This window comes from Copadichromis virginalis, linkage group LG1, assembly GCF_057382275.1.
Source record: "Copadichromis virginalis isolate Kocher_CV1m ecotype Utaka linkage group LG1, C_Virginalis_male_GT1.1, whole genome shotgun sequence".
NCBI lineage: Eukaryota > Metazoa > Chordata > Actinopteri > Cichliformes > Cichlidae > Copadichromis > Copadichromis virginalis.
In genome coordinates, this window is record NC_140618.1 from 43,058,120 (window position 1) to 43,085,666 (window position 27,547).

At 38.9% G+C, this 27,547-nt stretch overlaps 1 protein-coding gene across 4 annotated transcripts; it reads right to left on the minus strand.

Annotated features, from left to right (window-relative positions):
- Positions 1–3,285: 3,285 nt before the first annotated feature.
- Positions 3,286–16,093, minus strand: LOC146719381 (uncharacterized). 4 transcript variants are annotated; one of them, XR_014921461.1, is made up of 6 exons: positions 15,667–16,093; positions 14,903–14,930; positions 5,202–14,474; positions 4,919–5,035; positions 4,699–4,802; positions 3,286–4,594 (listed from the first exon to the last, which is right to left on the minus strand). XR_014921461.1 is itself a non-coding variant. In XM_085464277.1 (4 exons), exons 3-4 carry the CDS (start codon positions 13,661–13,663, stop codon positions 6,649–6,651), a joined length of 6,693 nt encoding a protein of 2,230 aa, XP_085320403.1. In that variant the 5' UTR covers positions 13,664–14,474; positions 14,903–14,930; positions 15,667–16,091; the 3' UTR covers positions 6,573–6,648. The 4 variants fall into 4 exon arrangements, 1 of the variants encoding a protein (XP_085320403.1); XR_014921462.1 differs by having other exon boundaries at positions 6,593–14,474; positions 15,667–16,092; XR_014921458.1 differs by having other exon boundaries at positions 4,919–14,474.
- Between the last annotated feature and the right edge of the window lie 11,454 nt (positions 16,094–27,547).

Here is a 27,547-nt window from a genome sequence, read left to right on the forward strand (position 1 = left end):
AAACAAAAGTGCTGAACTGCTAAAAGCTGAAGGTTACACAGAAGAAGGAGTTGGAAAAAAACTGAAAATGTTTTAAATGTAAATTAGAAAACCCTAAGAAATGAGAAAAGAACATTTAGAGTCAGAAAACATCTGAATGAATATTAAAAGGTCATATTCTTTGAATCACTGAATGACTCAAATGTGATCCCTCCACTTTGATCCACACAGTTTAAAAAGTTTAAATGCCTGAGCTTTGAAAGATACGGTGTTGGAAAGAGAACAATAATGGCGACAATTTGAGGGTAAAATGATGGCTGTAACACTGTGGACACAGCAGCAGTTGAAAGAGAAGTGCTTAAGATGGATCTTGGTACAGTGGCAGGCAGAGCTCGTTAAGCAGGCAGGTGTGAGCCTGGTTGCTATAGTGACCGCACCCAATGGCTCCATACACACGTACACAGACATGCGCCTCACTTTTGCTGCTTAAAATGAACAGAAAAGTCAGGCCGAAACAAATCGCTCCCAAATGAAAAGTAAAAGTCGTATTGACAAAATTCTTTCACCGTGAGCGACAGCAATGTCTAGTCTACCTAATTCTCAGTTTTCATGCCTGTGGAGCTTATTATATGGACGTGGTGACAGTGGAAAGACACCATGCTCTTCTGATTTTCAAACGAACCTTCTGAGCCATTTTAACATTAGAGTCTATGGAAGAGTTGGAGGGAGGAGGCTGTGCATTGGTGACATTTATGAAAGAACCATAACACCTAGTACAATAGTAAACACATTGGATGAAAGAGGACAGCCATGGCTACGTTTTGAGGGTAAAATCATACCTGTAGAGCAAACGCTGCGGACACAGCAGCAGTTTTAAAAAAGATTTTAAGATTAATTTTTTTGCTCCTCTCACTCTAGCAGTTAAGCTGCCTCACTCTAGCCCCAACATTCCGTCCCATACACACCCATTATAAACTCTGAAACGGGTGAAAAAACATCATGAAACTTAAACTGGAACTGAAGAAAAAGTATAAAAGATATTGAAAAGATAAATACAAGTTGAATAGTTGAATGTCTTGTCTTCGTTTTAAAGTTTGAATGGTGGCTCTATGTCAATGTATGTGGAAGTAGTAAGAGTTTAAAAATGAGTAAGTTGAATGAGGATTTGAAGGGTCTCCCCATTGAAATACATTATAAATTTTTGTTGAATAAAGTTGAATAAAATTAAAAATATAAATGTTAAAAATATGAAAAATAGAAGCAGTGTTGTCCAAAAGAATAGGAATCTAACGGTGTTTGAATGGTTTTTCTAAGTTGAACGGTTTTGAAGGAGTAGGCTTACAAAAAACGTACGGAAAAATAAAATATAATAATAACTAGAAAGTGCATTTTCTGAAGAAACTGCAGTGTGAATGCTTGAATCTGAATGTATGCACTGAAATGAATTAATTGCTGAATTTTGAGTTAAAAATATTGAATGAGATAAAAAAACAAACAAAAAAAAAACGAATTTAACCTGAAAACAAAGGTGCTGAACTGCTAAAAGCTGAAGGTTACACAGAAGAAGGAGTTGGAAAAAAACTGAAAATGTTTTAAATGTAAATTAGAAAACCCTAAGAAATGAGAAAAGAACATTTAGAGTCAGAAAACATCTGAATGAATATTAAAAGGTCATATTCTTTGAATCACTGAATGACTCAAATGTGATCCCTCCACTTTGATCCACACAGTTTAAAAAGTTTAAATGCCTGAGCTTTGAAAGATACGGTGTTGGAAAGAGAACAATAATGGCGACAATTTGAGGGTAAAATGATGGCTGTAACACTGTGGACACAGCAGCAGTTGAAAGAGAAGTGCTTAAGATGAATCTTGGTACAGTGGCAGGCAGAGCTCGTTAAGCAGGCAGGTGTGAGCCTGGTTGCTATAGTGACCGCACCCAATGGCTCCATACACACGTACACAGACATGCGCCTCACTTTTGCTGCTTAAAATGAACAGAAAAGTCAGGCCGAAACAAATCGCTCCCAAATGAAAAGTAAAAGTCGTATTGACAAAATTCTTTCACCGTGAGCGACAGCAATGTCTAGTCTACCTAATTCTCAGTTTTCATGCCTGTGGAGCTTATTATATGGACGTGGTGACAGTGGAAAGACACCATGCTCTTCTGATTTTCAAACGAACCTTCTGAGCCATTTTAACATTAGAGTCTATGGAAGAGTTGGAGGGAGGAGGCTGTGCATTGGTGACATTTATGAAAGAACCATAACACCTAGTACAATAGTAAACACATTGGATGAAAGAGGACAGCGATGGCTACGTTTTGAGGGTAAAATCATACCTGTAGAGCAAACGCTGCAGACACAGCAGCAGTTTTAAAAAAGATTTTAAGATTAATTTTTTTGCTCCTCTCACTCTAGCAGTTGAGCTGCCTCACTCTAGCCCCAACATTCCGTCCCATACACACCCATTATAAACTCTGAAACGGGTGAAAAAACATCATGAAACTTAAACTGGAACTGAAGAAAAAGTATAATAGATATTGAAAAGATAAATACAAGTTGAATAGTTGAATGTCTTGTCTTCGTTTTAAAGTTTGAATGGTGGCTCTATGTCAATGTATGTGGAAGTAGTAAGAGTTTAAAAATGAGTAAGTTGAATGAGGATTTGAAGGGTCTCCCCATTGAAATACATTATAAATTTTTGTTGAATAAAGTTGAATAAAATTAAAAATATAAATGTTAAAAATGAGAAAATTAGAAGCAGTCATGTCCAAAATAATAGGAATCTAACGATGTTTGAATGGTTTTTCTAAGTTGAACGGTTTTGAAGGAGTAGGCTTTCAAAAAACGTACGGAAAAATAATAAAATATAATAATAATAAAGATTAGAAGAACAATACTGTGAATGCTTTTCAAGCATTCACACTAATAATAATAAAGATTCGAATAACAATACTGTGAATGCTTTTCAAGCATTCACACTAACTAGAAAGTGCATTTTCTGAAGAAACTGCAGTGTGAATGCTTGAATCTGAATGTATGCACTGAAATGAATTAATTGCTGAATGTTAAGTTAAAAATCTGAATGAGCTGGAAAATACAGAATTTTTAACCTGAAAATAAAAGTGCAGAACTTTTGAAAGCTGATGTTCACACAGAAGAAGTTGGAAAAAGCTAAGCATGTTTAAAATGTAAATAATAAAAAGATGAGTAATGACAAAAGAAAATTTAGAGTCAGAAAACCTCTGAATGAATATTAAAAGTTCATATTCTTCTAATTGAAATGAACTTAAAAGATGAACAAACATTCTGCAGAAAATACAAACTTTAATATACAGCATGATGTTTTTCAGACATATACACATGTGTATATCATGTTTAATAGTATTACATACATCAATTTGTTTTGTATGTCATAGAAAATAACATAAAAATCTTAAGTCATATTTTACAGCTTCTTTCTGAAAAGGACTGGTAGAATAAAGAAAAATAACTAAATTAAATAACTAAATAAAAAATAATGAGCAACATATGAAATACATGAAAATTCAACTTTTAAAACCACAATCCTGAACCTTTAAATTGTGTTGGTTTCTTAGAACATGGCTGAACAGCTGTTTCTATCGGTCTACTTAATCTTCTGATCTGTCTACACATCTTTTTATTACTCATTCTTTTTTATGTTTTAATGTAAACAGAGTCCACACAGTGGTAAAAGAGAACTGTATAGAGATTTGTGAGTAAACTCAAATGAAAGCCTAAGGTGGTGACACAGTTTAACACATGCAAATAATCAAATAAACACATTAGTCCTTTTTGTGAACATGGATAAATAAGTATCAATACAGCATTGTTCAGCCATGCCACTAAAGGCTTTTTTACACATTGTTTTAACCTGGGCTCAGACACAAAGTCCCAAATTTAGTTAGTCCCTGACTTTGAGTTGTGGTTATGACTAATTATTATACACAAGGCTTTATCTATCTAAACTCTAAGGACACAAATATGAAAAAACCTATACTTACCAGCTGATACCCCACACTACACACTAGGTGTGCCATGTGACCTGAAACTTTGGTACAAAATCATCATAATCATTCTGTTAACACTGTTTTTTAACACTGTTTGTGTTGCTGTTCAGCAGTTTAAAATGTTTTAGATTGGATTACATGGAATGAATTTGAATTTTCTTGGGGGTTTTTGTATGTGTTTCGTTCTCAGCAGATTTTTTCTTCCATACTGTTGAATTCCAGTTACCACATTTCTGGTCATATGACATCCCAAGTGCCCACTTAAAAAAATCCCCACAGTTAATTCAACATTAAAACAAAATAAAAAAAATGTTAAATAAATAAAGGTTTGCTCTGTGATGAAATATTAAATAAGCATACATTGTACAGAGCACTAACAATGAAAACAATCCTTTAGCCTGTTGATCAGAGAGAGGCAGTCATTATGTCCATTTAAAACCTGTAATCACAGAGCACAATGTTTCTGTGAAACTATGAAGTCCCATATGATCCTCATCATGTCCAGTGACTTCAGAGTGGATCCTCCCTGTCATCCGGCCAGTGTTTGATGTGTGGCAAGCAGCACAGAAGCAGGATAGCTGAGGACTTTAAAAGAAGAGCAGAAAACGGGAACATATGTAGTTGTAAATGTAAATATCAGTGATACTTGTCTTGTCAAAGGGAATAAAATAATGAAAATGTTAACTTACACACTCATTTAGAGAGGATCTTGACACTGCACAGAGGAGGCACAGTCAGTCTGACAATGATGGTGATCTCCAGGGATGTTTTCCTGCAGCAACATTCCTGCCAACTGGCCATATGATCCAGAGTAGTTGGTTTGTAATGAACAGAAAGGTGTATATGTTAGGTAGTGTGCACTCAGAGCTGGTCCTAAGAAACAAACACATCCTGTAATAAACTGAATACCTGTAGTAGTGCTGCTGCAAATATGAAGCCCTTCTATCATGAGTGGTTTCAAAGAAGGTGTTTTGGAGGCTCGGTCACAGAAACTGTGCAGTCTGTTCAGTCCTGAGTGTCTCAGCTCTGATGGGGATGGATCACAGAGGGAAACACCTGAGTACAGACATTACAATACACTCTAACACTCCTAAGGTCAAGTGAAAACACAATTTAAACACTTTACAAAGAATGAATACATGTTTTCATGGAAATTATGTCATTAACCCTTTTTGTTGTGAGTAAATCTCACCGACTGCTTGTGGGACAAGCTAGAAGGAGGACTTATCACAGAATGTCTCCTGTGCTCCAGATGTGAAGTCTCACGCTCTGATCGTACGGCGATGAAGATGGTGATGATGAAGCCTCTCTGATCTGTGGCATTACAGTTTCTAGCTGCTATGTGCTTCACACTGTTGGATCTTACATGTGAAGCTTGGAGAAGACACAGGAGGACTGTGTCTCTCTTAAAAAAGAAAAAGAAAAAAGGAAACCTAACACCCCCCCCCCCCCTCAGCTCCCACCGTAACCCCCCCCCCCCCCCCCCCACTCAACTCCCCAACCTCACACCATCCAATGTCTATACAAATGTAGGGTATCAGCTGGTAACAGAAAGCAAGTGTTACATATGTACTACTTATGTAACACTGCTGAAACATTTCTGGCCAGAAATGTGCAGTTATCAACCCAGACCCACCCTGATGATTGCACTGGCCGAAACATGATAAAAGCTCATAAAAATGTATGTTTCATCGAAAGATTTGTCCAAAAATATAATCGTATACTTTTGAAAAAGTTTAAAGTTTATAACAAACCAAAATAATAACATTTTTGTAAATAGTATTTCAAAATAGAGGCACACATAAAGTGGCTTAACTGTCATTATTGCTGTAATTAGGTTTGTTTGTTTGTTTGTTTGTTTGTTTGTTTGTTTGTTTTTTTAAAAGCAACCTTTAGTCATTATTGTTCTCTCAGAAACAATGAAGAAGCTGTTGAACATTTATGTGTTGTGTAGGCAATCCTCTGGTCCACCCTCCCTCCCTCCCAGCCACAGTGAGACTGGGGCAGCCTGGCAGGATGTTGAAGCCTGGCTGCAGAGAGGATATGCCTACACTATTCATTTTAAACTGCTATATTTGATTTTTCTGACATTTATAGGTTACTGTTAGTGAATTTTAGATTTTCTGTGATAAATAAAATTGTCATCTTTTACTGATATCATTACTTAATTCATGTAATTGTATTTTATGTAAACAATTCAACCATTATACTGCAATGCAGAGCGTCAACTTTTAAATATCGCTCTACTTTCTTAAGTCATTCAAAAATATAGAAATTACTTACTGTATTCAAAGATCTAGATCATGAATCATCACAGGACAATACACAGTATACTGGGTCATGGTAACTATGGTAGGTCTTCATGACTCCAGAATGGAGACATCGATCTGACTGAGAAATGAAAATTAGGTCAAGCAGTGTGTTCTTCTCTGTGGTAGGGGCAGTGATGACCTGTGCGTATCCCCTAGACTCAAACAGCTCCAGGATTGGTTTGTTTGCACTGGATAAAACATTCTCATTAAAATCACCACAAACTATGATGGGATGACAGTCCATGATCTCCAATGAGTCTAATAGGCTTACCAGGTTTTTCAGGAATGGCCTCAGAGTGTAGTCTGGAGGTCTGTATACAACTGCAATCAGAGCACTGACTGGTGCTTCAACCTTTAAAGCCAGAAATTCAAGGTCAGTTACATTATGGATGTACTGTTTTTCATGCACTTGAATGTCACTTTTCACATAAACAGCAACTCCACCACCACTTCTGTTTGCCATCTGGGGAAAGTTTGTGTAGGACAGGTGTCTGTTGCGTTTGAACAAATTGTAATTTTCCAAGTGGAGACTCTCTGCGACAAAAGAGCCCCGCAGGTGTGTTTCTGTTAGGCACAAAACATCTGCTAGACACAATTCATGGTGACTTTTGATGTCATTAATGTGAGCTGGCAGTCCCTCTGTATTATGATGAACAATGGTGAAAACCTCTGACCTGCTCAGTGTTTGCCTCACGTGTAGAAGAGGCATCATGTCATCAAGGTTGGCTTGTCTCATGTTCTCAAGCGCTGCAGTGATTTCTGGGTTGGTGAATATTTTTTTCTCCTCCATATCAAGAAGATACAGTCCACTGAGAGACGTCACTCTACTGACAGCTACGTAGGCCATGCCGGGCTCAAAAATGCTCTTAAGAGAGACAACAGCTGATGTAGTTGTCATACCCTGTACCTTATGTATTGTACATGCAAAGGCCAGCTTCACTGGGAACTGTCTTCGTACCACTCCTTTCTGCTTCAGATTCTCCTCTGCTCTCTCAATGTACACCATGTCGTCTGCTGGTGTGCGGTTATTCTTTCCAGATGTCTCATTATCCATTTTAAGTCCAAGCTTGATGATGTGTTGGTCGTTTTCAGAGTGAACTACTCTAAGTAGTATTCCAAAAGCTCCATTAACCAAACCATTTTGTATGTCAATGTTTCTGGTGAGCATGACACGAGCTCCTTCTGCAACTTTCAGTGTGTCTGGTAACTCGTTTTTACCTCCTTTCAATGGTCTGTCTTGAAGTGCCATTCTGCCAGTTCTAGGATCTTTTCTATAATCATCTGCATGGATGTCAATGATATGAGTGTGGAGCAGAGCCAGTGTTGAAGAGTTGTGTGCATCCACTTCTTTATTAGTTGCAAAAATGTGCAATGCATCAGTCGGACAATGGGCTGGTTCAGTTATGGCCTGTAACAACAAATTTCTATCTGCTTCGCAAAGCTCATCCAACTTTCCTTTTACACGAATTCTGTTCAGCATCTCAGCAAAGACAACATCATCTTTCTGACGCATAATCTCAGTCAGAGTGATCATCTGAAAATGCTCCCGCCACAGGTCGATCTCAGACGGGTCGTGCACACAGAGAGGTTTAGACTGTCGCACTGGGGGTAGCTGATAGAAGTCTCCGACAGCAATGACTGACATGCCTCCAAAGGGTCTCCGAGTCCCTTTGATCTGTTTGAGTCTTGCATCTACATATGCAAACAGATGTCTTGACACCATAGACACTTCGTCAATGACGATTATTTCAGCATTCAAAAGTTCTGATCTGACTTCATCCAGCTGATTGCCAAGTCCCTGAATGGGAGGTTTTAAGCTTCTAGGCAGCTTGAGAAGAGAATGCAGTGTTGTTCCAGAAATGTTAAAAGCTGCAGTCCCAGTGAAAGCAGTTAACAGGACAGTGGGTTTTGATATGTCAACGTCGTCTGCATATCTGGGCACTTTGCTCAGTATCTTAGATGCTTCTGAGTAGATGCATTTGATAAGATGTGATTTTCCTGTTCCAGCACCACCATTAATATAAAAGAAAAACTGCTCTGGATTTAGAGCACAGACTCTTTTAATGCACCAGTCTCTAACTGCATAAAATATGCAGGCTTGCTTCTTGTTCAGATTCTGAAACATCTGACGTAACAATGTGGGATCAATAGCAGGGGGTTCCCTGATGGCTCTGACTTCTGTTGAAGCATCAGCCTGACGGCTGTAGTCGGGCACATCTTCCTGTTCATTTTCATTGTCTCGCTCTCTTTCTTGTTCGACAAGTGGCAACCTTACGAGATCTGATTCAGGTGCCAGATTACACCATTCGTCAGTCACACCTCTGTTCTGCTCATATTCCTCAACAGCGCTCTCGATCTCCTCACTGTTTTTCTCATATTTTTCTCTGTTTCTTTTGACAATGTGTTGCACGTACTCAAGATGGTCAGTACCTGGTAGCTGTACACAGCCAGCACCATAGAAAGCCTGATAGGTTGGCAACGATGGTGTTTTCAGTTCGTGGTCTGAACGATGAGGAAGGTACAGTTTAAGCAGTCTTCCGTAATATTGCTCTGGATGTTTTTCTTGTGAGCAGCGGTGAAATCTGATGATAGCAGGCTTATTGTTTTTGCGCCTTTGCACAAACCCCATCTCATTGAGAAGGGGCAAAACATCTTTACCTTTTTTCTGTTGGCCATAGACAATCCTGCAAGTAGCAGCAAAGTCTGCCATGCACATCTCCTCATACTCTGGTGTTTCAGGTCTGGCTTTGTATTTGTCATTCAAAGATGTCATCCAAACATTGGAAGACTCAGGTGTTGTGTTGTCCAGAACTGACAGGGGACGACTCATTTTCACAGGATTATCATCAGTTGGAATGAATATTACAGCACGTGAGCATTGCTTCATGTGAAGACCACATGCACGAGCAACACACTCCTGTGCACTGATCTCTCGCTTCTTTGAATATGCCTGCATGACGGCTCTCATTTCATCGCACTCATTTACACTGTCCTTATGGGAGTTCTCAATGACAGTTTTCAGGTACTCAGATAGCCCGCCCTCTTTTTTTGATATATATTTCATTAAATAATTTGCAGCACCAAAAGCATCTAAAACAAAGCTTATGTCGATATTACTGTTCCAGGCTTCAAGCAGATGTGGATTATAGCCGTTTATCCAAGAGTCTTTTGGATCACGCTTTAGTATGATCGTACTCCTCATGTTCATTTTATTCAGGTATCTCTCATATTCTGCATGTGTCAACTTGCATCTTTCCAAGAGCTGCTCTAAACTCATGGAAGCAGTTTCAGGTTCATTCAGCAGCTGGTTCAGTGGTCTGAGCTTGTTCTTTGCCGTTTCTACTTCCAGTGCATCATCCTCACTGGGTCTTGTGATCATTGTCTCATTGCAGGGTGGTTTGGGAAAACCAAAACGGCACCCGGAGCTTAAACTCCTAAAGCACGTCTTTGTGTGGTTCTTACTGTGTTTTTGCACTTCTGTTACTTTTTTGTACAGTTCAGGTTGTTTATGTGGATCAGGCAGCTGAGCTGTGATGTATTTGTTTATAAAATCAAGAACAGTTTGCTCATCATCCTCCTCAAACACAGGAGCACCTTCTACCCACAGGAGGCAGTGTATGTGTGGGCTTCCTCTGTGCTGAAACTCAACTCTGTAAAAGTAGTCAATGACTTTGCCAAGTGGCTCTGCGGGAGATAAGAGTAAATCTCTGAATAATGCTTCAACTCTCTTGTCAAACATGCGCATTGTTGTGACAGGATTGCTTCTCAGGATGTCACACTTTGCTGACCAGTCGAGTCCTTCAAAATTCACTTGTTCACCTTGCTGCCTTGTTATTGCCTCGATCACTTCAGGCCAGCGCATTTCAGCAGCTGAAAATGTGCAAAAGAACGTGGGAGTTCCCAACTGTCTGATCATGGCAAAAAGATCTCTTGTTGTTTTCTCCCAATAGGCTGGGGTTCCTCTCAGAGGCTGCATGAATCTCACTGCATCTTTATTTCGCACCAGTTTCTCCACCTCATGTTTATCTTGTAACATGCCTGAGGTTATTTTTCTACCATCTCTGGTCAGAGGCTTTGCCTTCCTTAACTGTACTGTCATGCTGGATGTAGCCAAGTGTATTTCAGTCACAAACTGTGCAAAGAATAAATAGTTTGTGTCTTTGGCAAAACGATCATCAATGCAGAAAAGTCTTGATTTGAAATACCCACTGGGGGATACTTTGATCAGCCTTCTTTCATCAAGTGTGTTTTGGCCTGTAGGAAACTGCACAGGGAAGGCCATGGCCTCCAGTTTAGGTGTTTTGAAAAAACTTATTGGATTGTTTCTCTCTGCAGGAGCAACAGAGTAGATTCCTTCACTGAAACATAATATCTCCTCAGCCACATCAGGGGGCTGCAAACAGGACTCGAGTGCAAAACCACCATTAGTCAGTCCATCTGCTTGCTCTGAATCATCTCTCATCTGTTCATGCGATTGTTCACCATCACAGGGTAACATGTCAATGTCCTGTTCATTTATATTTTGTGCTTCACTCAGTGCATTTTTCTCACAGCTGTCAATTTCCATTAAATCAGCCTCATCATAATCGTCCTCATTCATGTTTTCATCATCATCATCCTCATCATCTTCATCAGGAAGAGTTGGATCACACAGCTCAGCATCATCTCTGATGCTCACATCCTTATACTGTGGATGAATCTGCTTGAGTTTATGCAGTGCTTGCACAAGTTTAGACCAGCTTACAGTCTGAAACAGCTGATGACCTTTGTAAGACAAGCGTCTCTTCAGTTTTACTCTCATGACCTGAGAATTAATTCTCAATCGAGGCAATGCTTCAACAGTTTCCTGTACCTCTGATGGGACACAGACCACATTTCCTCTAATTGCTCTTTGTCTGCCTTTGGGAAGAGGAATGATCTTGGCAAATGGTATGCACTTGGCTATGAGATGTCTCTCCAGTATGTTGAGATCAGACAGTTCAGGTGGAGTATCAGCAAGATCCAGTTTATTGGCAACAGCAAGTGCTGGCATGGATCCATTTTTAAGATGATCGTGGCAGGTGTGACAAATCCACTCTCTCTTTCTCTCATCGGGAACATTGCACTGCTCATTTCTGCAGTTTTCATCACAAACATGAACAAATCTTCCAGTCAAACATGTTGCAACCACATGTGGGTTTTTGACATACTTTGACCTTGTGCAGGGTCGCACTTGGTTTGGAAATGAAGCCTTGAAGCATACAGTACATGGGTATGATGGTCCAGCTTTGATTTGTGATTTGAACACAGATATGGCCTCGTTGATCACACTGTTGTCACTCTCTTGGGTTTGTCTGTTCACCCATCTGTATTTCCTTTTTATTTTCATTGCACATCTCATGTTGTGCATAATCCTGAATGCAAGATTACTTTGATACCTGTCTCGCATTAGTTGTTTCATTAGTTGTCTGTGTCTTACTCTGAATGCGTTATCACGTGCATAACGCTGAGTCACTCGAGATCTCTGTCTCTCTCTGAATTCAGGGTTTTCTTGATACCTTTTAGTGATATAGTTTTTTTGTTTTTGTCTAAATTCAGCATTGTCACAGTAGCGTCTTTTAATATATTGTTGTTGTTTCTTTCTGAATTCATCGTTCTCACAGTAGCGTCTTTTAATATATTGTTGTTGTTTCTTTCTAACTGTAGCATTCTCAGAAAAACGTTTTTTAACATATTGTTTTTGTTTCTTTCTGAATTCATCATTTTCACAGTAACGTCTTTTCATATACTGTTGTTGTTTTTGTCTAACTTCAGGATTGTTTTTATATGTCTCGCTTGTGCAAGATTTTTTCTTTTCTTTGTAATCTTTATTTGAAGCATACTTTTGTTGTTCTTTCCTTTTTTGGTTTTCTTTTCTCTGATTTCTGGGTTTCTCTGATGCCATTAATCTTCTTTTCATTTTGTGCCTTTGTTGTTTATTAACTTTTTTCAGTTTTTGTAAAACTATATCAGAAAGGTCACAGGCAGCAACATTTGTTATGGCAGCATTTGATTGACATGAAAAAGCATCACTTGATGGAAGGAAACTTAATTCACTGCATAGTTCTTCAGTTGGTATATTAGGAGGTTCATTCTGATCTTCATATGATGTGAACTGAGTCACGTGGACTTCTTTTTGTTTCACCAGTGGCGTACAAATGGACATTTGACAAAAGATATTTTCAGTCGGATCAGTGGTTGTGTTTCTCCTTGGAGTAGAGGAGTTTGCTTCATCAACAGTTGTATCAGAGTGAGTAGGTGCCACAGCAGTGGCAGCTGTTGGTCTGCAGACTGTGTCTGTGATAGTATCACTCAGGTTGACTGTGCTCATACTGTAGAACTGCACAGGCTTCAGTTCATAGTTACAAGAGGGTGATATCTCCATCATTTCATAAGAATCTTGGAGCCTCTTAATCATGTCACTGAGGAGTGTGAATTTCAGCATCACAGCTGTACCACGATTACGTGACTGTAGTAGTAGAGGAAGACCACTGGGTGTTCTGGAGTGTGGGTCAAAGAAACCATATTTGCCTGATGTGGATCTGAACACTGCGATACACAATCCACTCATAATCAGTAAGGCATACTGCACATCTGACAACAGGCAGCTCAGTCCTGCTTCTAAGCTGAGAAAGGTATCTACTGCCTCCTCTGGAGGTTCTTCAAATGTCCCATACCGGGAAGGCTGTGTCATGTCGACATCATACATAGACCTGCGAGCATCAACTTTGTCTGGCAGCTCATCGGTTGCCAAATGAATATTTTTAGGAAATCTTTTCTTGGCCTCTTTGTACATCACATCACCTTTATCCAAGACCAGATTTAGGTCAGCTGTAGTCATGTTTTCATTCTCATGAAGGAAAGCAAGAAATGTGAGTGAGTTACATGTGCACTGCTTGTTTCTGGAGTCTCCATATTTAGGATGAGCCTGGCTGCGAGATGCACAGACATGTATAACAGAGGGCTGGTTTTCAAGGTTCAGTCTTTCTGCATGAGATGGTCCTGCCACATCACTGTGACAGCCTCTTTTCAAAAAATCAGCATAACCCACCTGTGGGTCACATGACACCTCATGTTGTTCATTAAATTCATGCTGCAGTCCACTCTTTACAGCATCAGCATAAGATACCTGTTGTACATGTGCAGGAACATGTTGACCTGCCTGTTTGACACTGTCAGAATTGGTCTTTGTAGACACACTGTCTTCTGCAGAGCTCTGAGGAAAATCAAACTCAGCTTGTTCACATGTTGGTACACTGTGAAACTCATGAAACTTTTTCCAGCGTTGTTTTGCAGCTTGTGACTTTTTCTGCTTCCTTGGCATTTTCACACACCTGCAAGTGTTTCTTAGTCTTTAGAAAAATTGTTCACAAGATAAGAGTGGCACACACCAGGAGATGTTGTCTTTGTTTTTATATTTCAGTTTTTATTTGTCTTAAACAGTTGTCTTTCGTTTGACAGTTTGTTCTTCAGTTGAGAGAATATTATGCACTCTCTTTATTGGCTTGGCATTTTTCAGCAGCAAGCCAAGAGTGAAAAACAGGTAGAGAGAAAATTTAGAAGAGAGAACAGGCAGAGCAGGAGAGACACGGCTGGGAAATCACAATCAAACCGTGAATTAGTTTTCTTTGTTTGTTCAGTTTGTTCTCAGGTAGAGGCAATATATGCACTCTTTATTGCTTTAATGGCTTGGCGTTTTTCAGCAGCAAGCCAAGAGTGAAAAACAGGTAGAGAGAAAATTTAGCAGTGAGAACAGACAGAGCAGGAGAGACACGGCTTTAAATCAAACCGCAGATTTTTCTTTGTTTGTTCAGTTTGTTCATAGGTTGAGGCAAAATATGCACTCTTTATTGCTTTGTTGGCTTGGCGTTTTTCAGCAGCAAGCCAAGAGTGAAAAACAGGTAGAGAGAAAATTTAGCAGAGAGAACAGACAGAGCAGGAGAGACACGGCTTTAAATCAAACCGCAAAAGGATTGTTGGTTTGGCAAAATTTCTCACAAACCACAGAGTGAAATACAGATGGAAAGAAGGCAGAGACAATAGGTGGAGCAGGACAGAGGATAGAGGGGTTGGGGGGTTGGGATGTGAGAGAGAAGACTGGAGATCTGGTCCTTGTTCTTCTTCTTCTACACACTCTGAACAAAAAACAAGAAAAAATAATAATTTTATTAAAATTATATCACATGGTAATTGTATGAACTAAATGTGACTACTGCAAAAGGACAAAACAAATATTCAAGCTAAACTGTTGTCGGCTGCCATGTGCAAAAAGTTGCATAATTGGGCACTTTTTAAAAGAATAAATATTTAATTAAATTCAGCAATAATATTTTTAAATACAAATATGATTGAGTGAATCATTAATTAATCACATGTAGTATGACTACAAAAATGTACGAAAAAAATATTTTAGCCCAATTGTTAAGCTGCACTTATGTGTATTTATTATAAAATTGTGTTTAAAAGGTCTAGCACAAAGTTTGAACCCATCACTTTACAGCTTATATTAGTCATATTATTTTTTTATTTTGGTCTACTTCTCTTACAGTATGTGCACACCTACCAGGCAAAGCACAGTGTCAGTCAGGTTCCTGAAAGAAACGAGAAATAATACGTTAGTTGTCTGTACAGTGTTATCAGACTAACAGAAATACAAAGCCCACACGACATGATACACTGAACTTCTAGTCAGCAGGGTAATTATAGAGTAATATAGCACACCAACTGATACAGCAGTCATTTTACAATTCAAACTAATTAACTGAAGTATTGCCACTTATGTAAGGCTACTGTTAGACTGTTACTAGCCTTAGCATTGCTGCTAGCGCTAGCATTCCGGCTAGCATTAGCACTTCAGTTAGTGTTAGCATTGCAGCTAGCGTTAGCATTGCAGCTAGCGTTAGCATTGCAGCTAGCGTTAGCATTGCAGCTAGCGTTAGCAATGCTGCTAGCGCTAGCACTCTTACTGTTAAAACTGAGCCACAATGGCAATAATAAAGCTAATTTCTTACTTTTGTCTCACTGACCGGCAAGAAATATCACAGGAATATTATTTTTGTCAGTTAACAACTGCTAAGGCTAGTGTTAGCACTATAGCTAGCGTTAGCATTGTTGCTAGCATTAGCATTGAAGCTAGCGTTAGCACTGCTGCTAACAGCAAAACGTAATAAACGTATATAAATGATAGCGAAGGTTATTCTTTTTTCTTTCTTTCTTCTTTGAATTGTTTTTAACTCTGTTGGACTTGATATGTGAGTTTAAATGTCAAACATGTATTTTTTCCATCATAAAAATAAAACACTGCAGTACTGAGTGTACTGTACTTACCACAGCAGAGAGCAAAGCGGAATGACGACAGTTGGTCCAGTGATAGGTTAAAAACAGATGAGGCGTTCAGGTGGTGCTTGGAAATTTGATCATCAGTTTGAACAGCAATAATGAGCATATACATGTCTGTGTGTTGGTCTCTGTGTGTGACAGACATAGAGAGATAGAGGGAAAAAATACACTATACTAGTGTACAAATTGGTCCTTTTTGCCCAAGTATAAGCGAATGAGTGACATACAGAAAAACAGGGCAACTGGCATTAAATGAGCAAATAAAAAGTATTAAATCTTGAACTGTTTTGTGGGTTTTATTTTAAGACTACTTTGAGTGTATTCGTGGGGAGATAAACTATACAGACTATAAACAGAGACATTAAATGAGATTAGGTTAGTTAAACGTTAGTTAAAAGGTGGGAAAATTAACTACAGACCGATAGATGCTGAGAGCTTTAATTATCCAGTCAGTTGATGATTTTGAAATCATCAACTGACTCCAACTGCCCAGATCTAAAAAACCTTTGTGCCAATCACAATGCTCTACTTAGTTGGCATATACTAACTAGTGACAAACTATTAATCTGTGGCAAAACCCTGTCAAATCTGTCTTATTGTACTTTTGAAAAAGTTAATCTTACTACAATCTAACATTTTTAGGTTTAACCTTGGCAGAGTGAGAGAGAGCTCGTTAAGCAGGCAGGTGTGAGCCTGGTTGCTATAGTGACAATGGCTCCATACACACGACACAGACATGCACCTCACTTTTGCTGCTTAAAATGAACAGAAAAGTCAGGCCGAAACAAATCGTTCCCAAATGAAAAGTAAAAGTCGTATTGACAAAATTCTTTCACCGTGAGCGACAGCAGCTTCTAGTCTACTGAATTCTCAGTTTTCATGCCTGTGGAGTTTATTATATGGACGTGGTGACAGTGGAAAGACACCATACTCTTCTGATTTTCAAACGAACCTTCTGAGCCCTTTTAACATTAGAGTCTATGGAAGAGTTGGAGGGAGGAGGCTGCGCATTGGTGACATTTATGAAAGAACCATAACACCTAGTACAATAGTAAACACATTGGATGAAAGAGGACAGCGATGGCTACGTTTTGAGGGTAAAATCATACCTGTAGAGCAAACGCTGTGGACACAGCAGCAGTTTTAAAAAAGATTTTAAGATTAATTTTTTTGCTCCTCTCACTCTAGCAGTTGAGCTGTCTCACTCTAGCCCCAACATTCCGTCCCATACACACCCATTATAAACTCTGAAACGGGTGAAAAAACATCATGAAACTTAAACTGGAACTGAAGAAAAAGTATAATAGATATTGAAAAGATAAATACAAGTTGAATAGTTGAATGTCTTGTCTTCGTTTTAAAGTTTGAATGGTGGCTCTATGTCAATGTATGTGGAAGTAGTAAGAGTTTAAAAATGAGTAAATTGAATGAGAATTTGAAGGGTCTCCCCATTGAAATACATGGGAAATTTTTGTTGAATAAAGTTGAATAAAATTAAAAATATAAATGTTAAAAATGAGAAAAATAGAAGCAGTGTTGTCCAAAAGAATAGGAATCTAACGGTGTTTGAATGGTTTTTCTAAGTTGAACGGTTTTGAAGGAGTAGGATTACAAAAAACGTACGGAATAGATAAAATATAATAACTAGAAAGTGCATTTTCTGAAGAAACTGCAGTGTGAATGCTTGAATCTGAATGTATGCACTGAAATGAATTAATTACTGAATTTAAGTTAAAAATCTTGAATGAGATAAAAAAAAAAAACCCGAATTTAACCTGAAAACAAAAGTGCTGAACTGCTAAAAGCTGAAGGTTACACAGAAGAAGAAGTTGGAAAAAAACTGAAAATGTTTTAATTGTAAATTAGAAAAACCTAAGAAATGAGAAAAGAACATTTAGAGTCAGAAAACATCTGAAAGAATATTAAAAGGTCATATTCTTTGAATCACTGAATGACTAAAATGTGATCCCTCCACTTGGACCCACACAGTTTAAAAAGTTTACATCTCTGAGCTTTGAAAGACAAGATGTTGGAAAAAGAACAATGATGGCGACGTTTTGAGGGTAAAATGATGGCTTTAACACTGTGGACACAGCAGCAGTTGAAAGAGAAGTGTTTAAGATGAATCTTGGCAGAGTGAGAGAGAGAGCTCGTTAAGCAGGCAGGTGTGAGCCTGGTTGCTATAGTGACCGCACCCAAGGGCTCCATACACACGGACACAGACATGCACCTCACTTTTGCTGCTTAAAATGAACAGAAAAGTCAGGCCCAAACAAATCGCTCCCAAATGAAAAGTAAAAGTCGTATTGACAAAATTCTTTCACCGTGAGCGACAGCAATGTCTAGTCTACCTAATTCTCAGTTTTCATGCCTGTGGAGCTTATTATATGGACGTGGTGACAGTGGAAAGACACCATGCTCTTCTGATTTTCAAACGAACCTTCTGAGCCATTTTAACATTAGAGTCTATGGAAGAGTTGGAGGGAGGAGGCTGTGCATTGGTGACATTTATGAAAGAACCATAACACCTAGGACAATAGTAAACACATTGGATGAAAGAGGACAGCCATGGCTACGTTTTGAGGGTAAAATCATACCTGTAGAGCAAACGCTGCGGACACAGCAGCAGTTTTAAAAAAAATTTTAAGATTAATTTTTTTGCTCCTCTCACTCTAGCAGTTGAGCTGCCTCACTCTAGCCCCAACATTCCGTCCCATACACACCCATTATAAACTCTGAAACGGGTGAAAAAACATCATGAAACTTAAACTGGAACTGAAGAAAAAGTATAATAGATATTGAAAAGATAAATACAAGTTGAATAGTTGAATGTCTTGTCTTCGTTTTAAAGTTTGAATGGTGGCTCTATGTCAACGTATGTGGAAGTAGTAGGAGTTTAAAAATGAGTAAGTTGAATGAGAATTTGAAGGGTCTCCCCATTGAAATACATGGGAAATTTTTGTTGAATAAAGTTGAATAAAATTAAAAATATAAATGTTAAAAATGAGAAAAGTAGAAGCAGTCATGTCCAAAAGAATAGGAATCTAATGGTGTTTGAATGGTTTTTCTAAGTTGAACGGTTTTGAAGGAGTAGGAGTACAAAAAACGTACGGAATAGATAAAATATAATAACTAGAAAGTGCATTTTCTGAAGAAACTGCAGTGTGAATGCTTGAATCTGAATGTATGCACTGAAATGAATTAATTACTGAATTTTGAGTTAAAAATATTGAATGAGATAAAAAAAAAAAACCCGAATTTAACCTGAAAACAAAAGTGCTGAACTGCTAAAAGCTGAAGGTTACACAGAAGAAGGAGTTGGAAAAAAACTGAAAATGTTTTAAATGTAAATTAGAAAACCCTAAGAAATGAGAAAAGAACATTTAGAGTCAGAAAACATCTGAATGAATATTAAAAGGTCATATTCTTTGAATCACTGAATGACTCAAATGTGATCCCTCCACTTTGATCCACACAGTTTAAAAAGTTTAAATGCCTGAGCTTTGAAATATACGGTGTTGGAAAGAGAACAATAATGGCGACAATTTGAGGGTAAAATGATGGCTGTAACACTGTGGACACAGCAGCAGTTGAAAGAGAAGTGTTTAAGATGAATCTTGGTACAGTGGCAGGCAGAGCTCGTTAAGCAGGCAGGTGTGAGCCTGGTTGCTATAGTGACTGCACCCAAGGGCTCCATACACACGTACACAGACATGCGCCTCACTTTTGCTGCTTAAAATGAACAGAAAAGTCAGGCCGAAACAAATCGCTCCCAAATGAAAAGTAAAAGTCGTATTGACAAAATTCTTTCACCGTGAGCGACAGCAATGTCTAGTCTACCTAATTCTCAGTTTTCATGCCTGTGGAGCTTATTATATGGACGTGGTGACAGTAGAAAGACACCATGCTCTTCTGATTTTCAAACGAACCTTCTGAGCCATTTTAACATTAGAGTCTATGGAAGAGTTGGAGGGAGGAGGCTGTGCATTGGTGACATTTATGAAAGAACCATAACACCTAGTACAATAGTAAACACATTGGATGAAAGAGGACAGCCATGGCTACGTTTTGAGGGTAAAATCATACCTGTAGAGCAAACGCTGCGGACACAGCAGCAGTTTTAAAAAAGATTTTAAGATTAATTTTTTTGCTCCTCTCACTCTAGCAGTTGAGCTGCCTCACTCTAGCCCCAACATTCCGTCCCATACGCACCCATTATAAACTCTGAAACGGGTGAAAAAACATCATGAAACTTAAACTGGAACTGAAGAAAAAGTATAATAGATATTGAAAAGATAAATACAAGTTGAATAGTTGAATGTCTTGTCTTCGTTTTAAAGTTTGAATGGTGGCTCTATGTCAACGTATGTGGAAGTAGTAGGAGTTTAAAAATGAGTAAGTTGAATGAGAATTTGAAGGGTCTCCCCATTGAAATACATGGGAAATTTTTGTTGAATAAAGTTGAATAAAATTAAAAATATAAATGTTAAAAATGAAAAAAGTAGAAGCAGTCATGTCCAAAAGAATAGGAATCTAATGGTGTTTGAATGGTTTTTCTAAGTTGAACGGTTTTGAAGGAGTAGGAGTACAAAAAACGTACGGAATAGATAAAATATAATAATAATAAAGATTAGAAGAACAATACTGTGAATGCTTTTCAAGCATTCACACTAATAACTAGAAAGTGCATTTTCTGAAGAAACTGCAGTGTGAATGCTTGAATCTGAATGTATGCACTGAAATGAATTAATTGCTGAATTTTGAGTTAAAAATATTGAATGAGATTAAAAAAAAAAACAAAAAAAAAAAACGAATTTAACCTGAAAACAAAGGTGCTGAACTGCTAAAAGCTGAAGGTTACACAGAAGAAGGAGTTGGAAAAAACTGAAAATGTTTTAAATGTAAATTAGAAAACCCTAAGAAATGAGAAAAGAACATTTAGAGTCAGAAAACATCTGAATGAATATTAAAAGGTCATATTCTTTGAATCACTGAATGACTCAAATGTGATCCCTCCACTTTGATCCACACAGTTTAAAAAGTTTAAATGCCTGAGCTTTGAAAGATACGGTGTTGGGAAGAGAACAATAATGGCGACAATTTGAGGGTAAAATGATGGCTGTAACACTGTGGACACAGCAGCAGTTGAAAGAGAAGTGCTTAAGATGAATCTTGGTACAGTGGCAGGCAGAGCTCGTTAAGCAGGCAGGTGTGAGCCTGGTTGCTATAGTGACCGCACCCAATGGCTCCATACACACGTACACAGACATGCGCCTCACTTTTGCTGCTTAAAATGAACAGAAAAGTCAGGCCGAAACAAATCGCTCCAAATGAAAAGTAAAAGTCGTATTGACAAAATTCTTTCACCGTGAGCGACAGCAATGTCTAGTCTACCTAATTCTCAGTTTTCATGCCTGTGGAGCTTATTATATGGACGTGGTGACAGTGGAAAGACACCATGCTCTTCTGATTTTCAAACGAACCTTCTGAGCCATTTTAACATTAGAGTCTATGGAAGAGTTGGAGGGAGGAGGCTGTGCATTGGTGACATTTATGAAAGAACCATAACACCTAGTACAATAGTAAACACATTGGATGAAAGAGGACAGCGATGGCTACGTTTTGAGGGTAAAATCATACCTGTAGAGCAAACGCTGTGGACACAGCAGCAGTTTTAAAAAATATTTTAAGATTAATTTTTTTGCTCCTCTCACTCTAGCAGTTGAGCTGCCTCACTCTAGCCCCAACATTCCGTCCCATACACACCCATTATAAACTCTGAAACGGGTGAAAAAACATCATGAAACTTAAACTGGAACTGAAGAAAAAGTATAATAGATATTGAAAAGATAAATACAAGTTGAATAGTTGAATGTCTTGTCTTCGTTTTAAAGTTTGAATGGTGGCTCTATGTCAATGTATGTGGAAGTAGTAAGAGTTTAAAAATGAGTAAGTTGAATGAGGATTTGAAGGGTCTCCCCATTGAAATACATTATAAATTTTTGTTGAATAAAGTTGAATAAAATTAGAAATATAAATGTTAAAAATATGAAAAATAGAAGCAGTGTTGTCCAAAAGAATAGGAATCTAACGGTGTTTGAATGGTTTTTCTAAGGTTGAACGGTTTTGAAGTTATAGGATTACAAAAAACGTACGGAATACAGAATAAAATATAATAATAATAATAATAAAGATTCGAATAACAATACTGTGAATGCTTTTCAAGCATTCACACTAATAAAGATTAGAAGAACAATACTGTGAATGCTTTTCAAGCATCACACTAATTAGATACTGAGAGAAGAAACATCAGGATCTCTACAAATGACTACAGAGCTCGAAATAAACAATCGACAGACACAACAAACTCCACGTACAGCTTTGAACAGTCAAGCATTTGTAGGCGTCAGTTTTTGCTGATGTACAGACAAAACAAACTCTGCAAGTTCAATACACCCGGTCAGATTAGGAATTCACACAAGAGAGTGAAGGCGAGGCGGAGGAGGCAGAGGAGGTAGGAAGCAGGGGAGGAACACACACTGACCTCTAATGTCAAATTAGAAGATGAATAATGAATTACAACCCCCGCTGCTCTCACAGGCTTTGTTTCTCTGTCGCGCTCTGCTTTTCTGCAGTCACTCTTTTATTCATGGGTTGATTTAGCAGCACAGCAGTGAGGTGATATTTCATATTCAGCGTTTTTTTTATTTTGGTTTCAACCGAGCACGAATACACGTTGCTCATCCTGCTCTTTGTAAGCGGCACTTATAATCATATAACAAATGTTTATCACACTTTTGTGTGTACATACGGATGTTGAAAGCCCAAACAAGGGTTCACTTCTCTCGATCTTTTTATTGCAATGTAATCCGTGTATAATCATAACCACATATATAAGTTAAAATAATGATAAAAAAGCTAGTTTTCTTTTTGTTGTCCACTGTGCTAACACATGACAGAAATAATTTGTAATAATTGCCATAATTTGGAGGGTAGGAAATTGCCTGAGGTCCACTTACTGCCAAGGCAATTCTGACAAATTCAGATGTTTAAAAGCAGCAATTTGTGCACTCATACAGCCGCCTCTCAGTCCAGCCCCCTCTCGCTCTCTCAGTCCTTTGATTTTCATCCCCTTTTGTTTTTCAAACGAAAAGTACTTCAACACACAGACTCACACATAAATCAGCGCCTGAACTGCAGGTGGCCCGCCGAGCTCGGTCCAGCTGGGCCAATATCTTTGTTCAATCTGTGGATTTTGAGGGCTGTTTGTAGGTTGCACACGGCATATTTTCACGAGTGGAGAAATATCGATTTTTTTTTAACCCTAATAGTTATTTGGAGGCGACTGAGCAGTTGTTTTGTTTTAACGCTCATATGGCCCAAGGTCAAGCATAAAAAAACAACAACAAAAAAACAAAAAATTCACTCAAAAAGGTCAGGTTATTCCAATAAAAATCACCAGAACAACATAATAGTACACCCACGCATGAATTATAACCCATGTGGTGGAAAACACCACGCAGGAGATATAGCCCTGCAGTTATTAAAACCCTTTATTGCAACACATAGCCAAGGCAGAGAAAAAGAGCCTTGAGACACAATCTGCAGACGAGTCTAGACAAACTCCTGTTATCTCCAGTCCTTACGTTAAACCTTAGTGTCCAACCCTTATATCAAATCTGCACACTAAAACTGAATGGCCAGTCTAATGCAGAAGCTAAATTCCTTCGGCATGACAGTACACATTAATGCCCCCATAATATAAGAAACAAATTATAGGTGCAGACACACACTCACACACATATCCTCAAAGAAAATGGAAGAGATGCTTTTTTTTGTCTGCAGGCTGCAGACAAAAAAAACTAAAAATCCCTCTAACACCTACAGTTCTGTGTAGACATGAAATAAAACTTGCCATGCTGGCATAAACCTGGAAAGATAAAACAACAACAAAAACACACAAAAAAAGCTGCCATTGACACTTTTTGGGAAGATGAAAAATGTACTACCTCTACTTGTGTGTGTAGACAAAGCCAGGTTTAAATTTTAACATGCATGGCTGCAATGCTTCTGCACAACCATGCCACACCCAGAGGAAAGCACTGGACAATCCCACAGATGAACAAGGGATGGCCAACTACAGTGCTCTGTGTATGTGTGTGTGTATGCACTGGTTTATTTAATGAATCCTGTTATGTTAGATGATGGGGTTCTGAGTATCTGGACATGGCTTATAATGCAATTCTCTCTCTTTATTCCATTTTCATGGGTCCAATACAAGTATGTACTGTACATGTGTGTGCTTGTGCACTATTGATTGTGCTACCAGGAACAGAGCCAAGCACTACGTGAGTTTTCTTAGTATTCAGCTGAGCAGACCTCCTACAGACACTTGCACTGTTTGTATTCTGTGCAGTTTGTCTTTGTAGGTGGAAAACAATAATTATGCAGACACTTGTGTTGAAGGTATTCATTTTTATACATGTACAGACGCACTCAAACTGAACTGCAGCTCTGCATCCCTCGGTCAATCAAGTCTCAGATCCGAGTCTCTCTTCACACCTCGAAAATGCCTTGGATGGTGAAACTGTAGGAATTTGCATATGCGTGGGGGTGTGCAAAATAGGTGGAGAGACAGGTACAGGATGGAAGCAAGGGCCTTGCAGTATTAAAGTAAACACAGCCAGCAGATTACTGATAACACGTAAAATGAATATGAATGAAGCTCTTTCTCTCCTGTGTGCCTGAACATGTGTTGATCACTGCAGAGGTCTGTGTGTGAATACTAATAGGCTCTCCGTTGGGAGGCTCCTCTCCACATAATGCCATAGGCAATGCACTGAGAGTATAGCTGACAAGCTTCCCTTACAAATCCGCATGCTTGTAGTTTAAACGATAGAACATTATTCTTAAACATCACAAATGTTACACCATGCTTTCTATTTAATGTTAACGCGGCGACACCATTATATAAGTGATACTAGTACAGAAAACACTCTAGTGATTTTTACCTTGCAAGAAAACAACCTTTGTGCATCAGTCAGCTTCCTGTATTTGGGTAAACCTTAGACTCAACTATAGTATTATTCTATCAAATAAAATCATGCAGTATCTCAGGTCAGGAAAAACTGAACATTAGGTAACCAGAGATTTCTAATGGGTGGTTTGCTTGGCTCCAGTGCTTAACAACACATTAATACGTGATCATTAACAAGTAATATCACCTTGTCAGAGCCAGTCACCACAACATCGCGGCTTGTAATCGCTTCTTTAGCTTGCCCTGATGGCGTCTTATGGAGCTTCCCAGACTAATCAATAAAACATGGGCACAAACAAACAGCTTTCCACACACTTAACATAATTAGAAAACAGAGGAGCATAATCCATTATGCTTTAGACTGAAATGATTTAATGTGGCATCATACGATACACAGAGCGTGTGTTGCATTGTGTCATGTATCATATAAGCCACCCTTATAAATATACCTAAAGACATGCTCGCTAGTGCACACGCATACACGACTGTAACAAGGTCAGCATGTTGATCAGATGTGACCGGTGATATCGTATGCATAATTCAAAAGGTGAGGGAGCACATAAAGCTGCGAGGAGAGGCCTGCTGTGAAGATAATGGGTAGGTAGGGATGTGTTTTGAGGTGGAAGAATTGCCTCAAGAGGAGGAAAAAATAGGAGAAGTTGGATGAAAAAACAGAAGGCAGGATGGAGACGACTGCAGAACTAGTAGTGAGGGAGGGTGTGGCTGCCTCTCCAAGAAGAAGTGGTGGTAAGTGGAAAGGTGAGAGACACGAGGGGAAAATAGGGTGTGGGAGAAAAGTCTCTGATCTGAACGTGTGTGTGTGTGTGCGTGTGTGTGTGTGTGTGTGTGTGTGTGTGTGTGTGTGTGTGGGGGGGGGGGGGTAGGAAAGAAATGGGGTGACAAGAAGGGTGCTCAAATGGGAGGGGTGGAGGAGATCAAACACAGTTGCCATGGAAAACAAATGGAAGCTGAAATAAGGGTGACAGAAGGGGAAAATAGGGGAGGTGGGTAATGAAAGTATGGAGCATTTGAGACGCATCAAAAATAACACTGATGTGAATCCACAAACCACACCCTTTGAACCACACAAAACACACACATGCTGTCTGGTTGTTGGTCATGGCTGATGCAGGGAGGGTCAGAGAGAGAGAGAGAGAGAGACAGAGAGAGAGAGAGACATTGAGAAAGATGGAGAGAGAAGTGAAAATTAAATCTTCTTAAATTTAAGAAGAAAAAAACATGTAACCTTGAGCACAGCTGCTTTTTGAGTTTTTGGTCCTTGTGTACTGCAGTATTTGGGAACTGTAGTACTTTTGCAAATGCGATGGTCTCCTGTTCATTGGAGCATTAGAAGAAATAAATAAATAAATAAACAAAATGAGCTGCAGTAAATGGACACGTGTAAAAAGGGCATTTGTGATGTAGAGGATGATGAGAGGGGTTGTAGAGAGAAACAGGTGAAGACCATCTGTGTTTTTGACATGGCAAACGCACCTGTGATGGCAACATCTGCCCATACTGACTACACACACGCAGACATGCACACATACACACACAGTCATATTCATCTGTTCCAAATCTAGCTTTTTGCTTCATCAGGATGTTTGGGATGTACAGACAATGAGCCAAAAACACAGCCATAACAGAAAACACGCATTAGCAAACAGAGCAAGGGAAAAAAAATTAATACCAGGCTCTCTGTGACAGCTAATTTCTCTTCCTGTGTATTTTCCCGCAATCCAATTAATCCAGCCGGGTGGATTTCCTTGTAAATTCGAAAGCATCAAAAATTGCTCAAAGCATGAAAAGAAAGAATCTACCTCGCTACCTCTGCTGCAAATTCAATTTGCGGTTTATATTCAAATGACTCACTCTGAACTGTAGAAGCCTTGGCACACTCATGCACAGGGACTAACACAAACAAATGGTGAAACATGCATGCATCAGAGTGTAGTTACCTATGTGGAGTTTGCGTCTACAGGCAGTATGCTCAGCAAGCCTTCTTCCTCTCCTCTTCCTTTATATGTTCTTTCTGCCTGTTATGTGGATTTTCGTAGCACAGTACCACACTGGCAAGCACTTCTCTCTCTCTTGCCCGCTCTCTCACTTGCCCGCTCTCTCTCTCTCTCTCTCTCTCTGCACTGCAGTCCCACCCCCACTCTGAGACAGCAGCTGGAGAAAACCTGGATCTGGACTTATACTGGACTGGATTAGGACTTCCCGGTACAAGTACAACTAAGGGTAATAGCCAGAGGACAGTATGATGTCATCCTATCACACACAAACTGCAGGCACCAAAAAAGGGCACACTCAGATTATAGAAATGGAGACAGACAGCAGCCTCATCTAACACTAAGTTTCCCCAGCGTCAGGGTGTCTTGTGCATCCAAATGTAAAGAGTAAAACCCAAAAGGCAGTTTCTGAGATGCTTAGAAGAGAGGAAATTGATTGCACTTCATCCCGACATGCTTTAGAAATTGGCCAACAGCATGCATAATCAGCAGTCTTATGTAGAACTGGGTGCTGAGCCATCAACCTTTCCACAAAACTGTCATCAACAGGACAGTACTTCAAATGATTTACTAATGCACTGGTGTTTCAGTATGCTGCAATGTTATGACCACTTTTTTTCTTCCACACAGCCTGAACTGTGTGAGGCAGACTTCTTGTTATTTCTTTAAGTAGACTTAAGACTTAAAGATGGTATTGCACGGTGGATCTGATGGTATTAATAATTCCATCAATGCTGACAAGATCTCACCGACACCACTGAAGCCCCAAATCGTGACAGAGCCTTCAACATTTTTTAAACATTGTTTGTAGACACTGAAT

Coding starts and splice junctions, on each gene's coding strand:
- LOC146719381 (XM_085464277.1), bottom strand. CDS start 13,663: ATGCCAAGGAAGCAGAAAAAGTCACAAGCTGCAAAACAACGCTGGAAA. Junction 6,674..6,995: donor GTGAGGCAAACACTGAGCAG/GTCAGAGGTTTT, acceptor CTGGCTTTAAAG/GTTGAAGCACCAGTCAGTGC.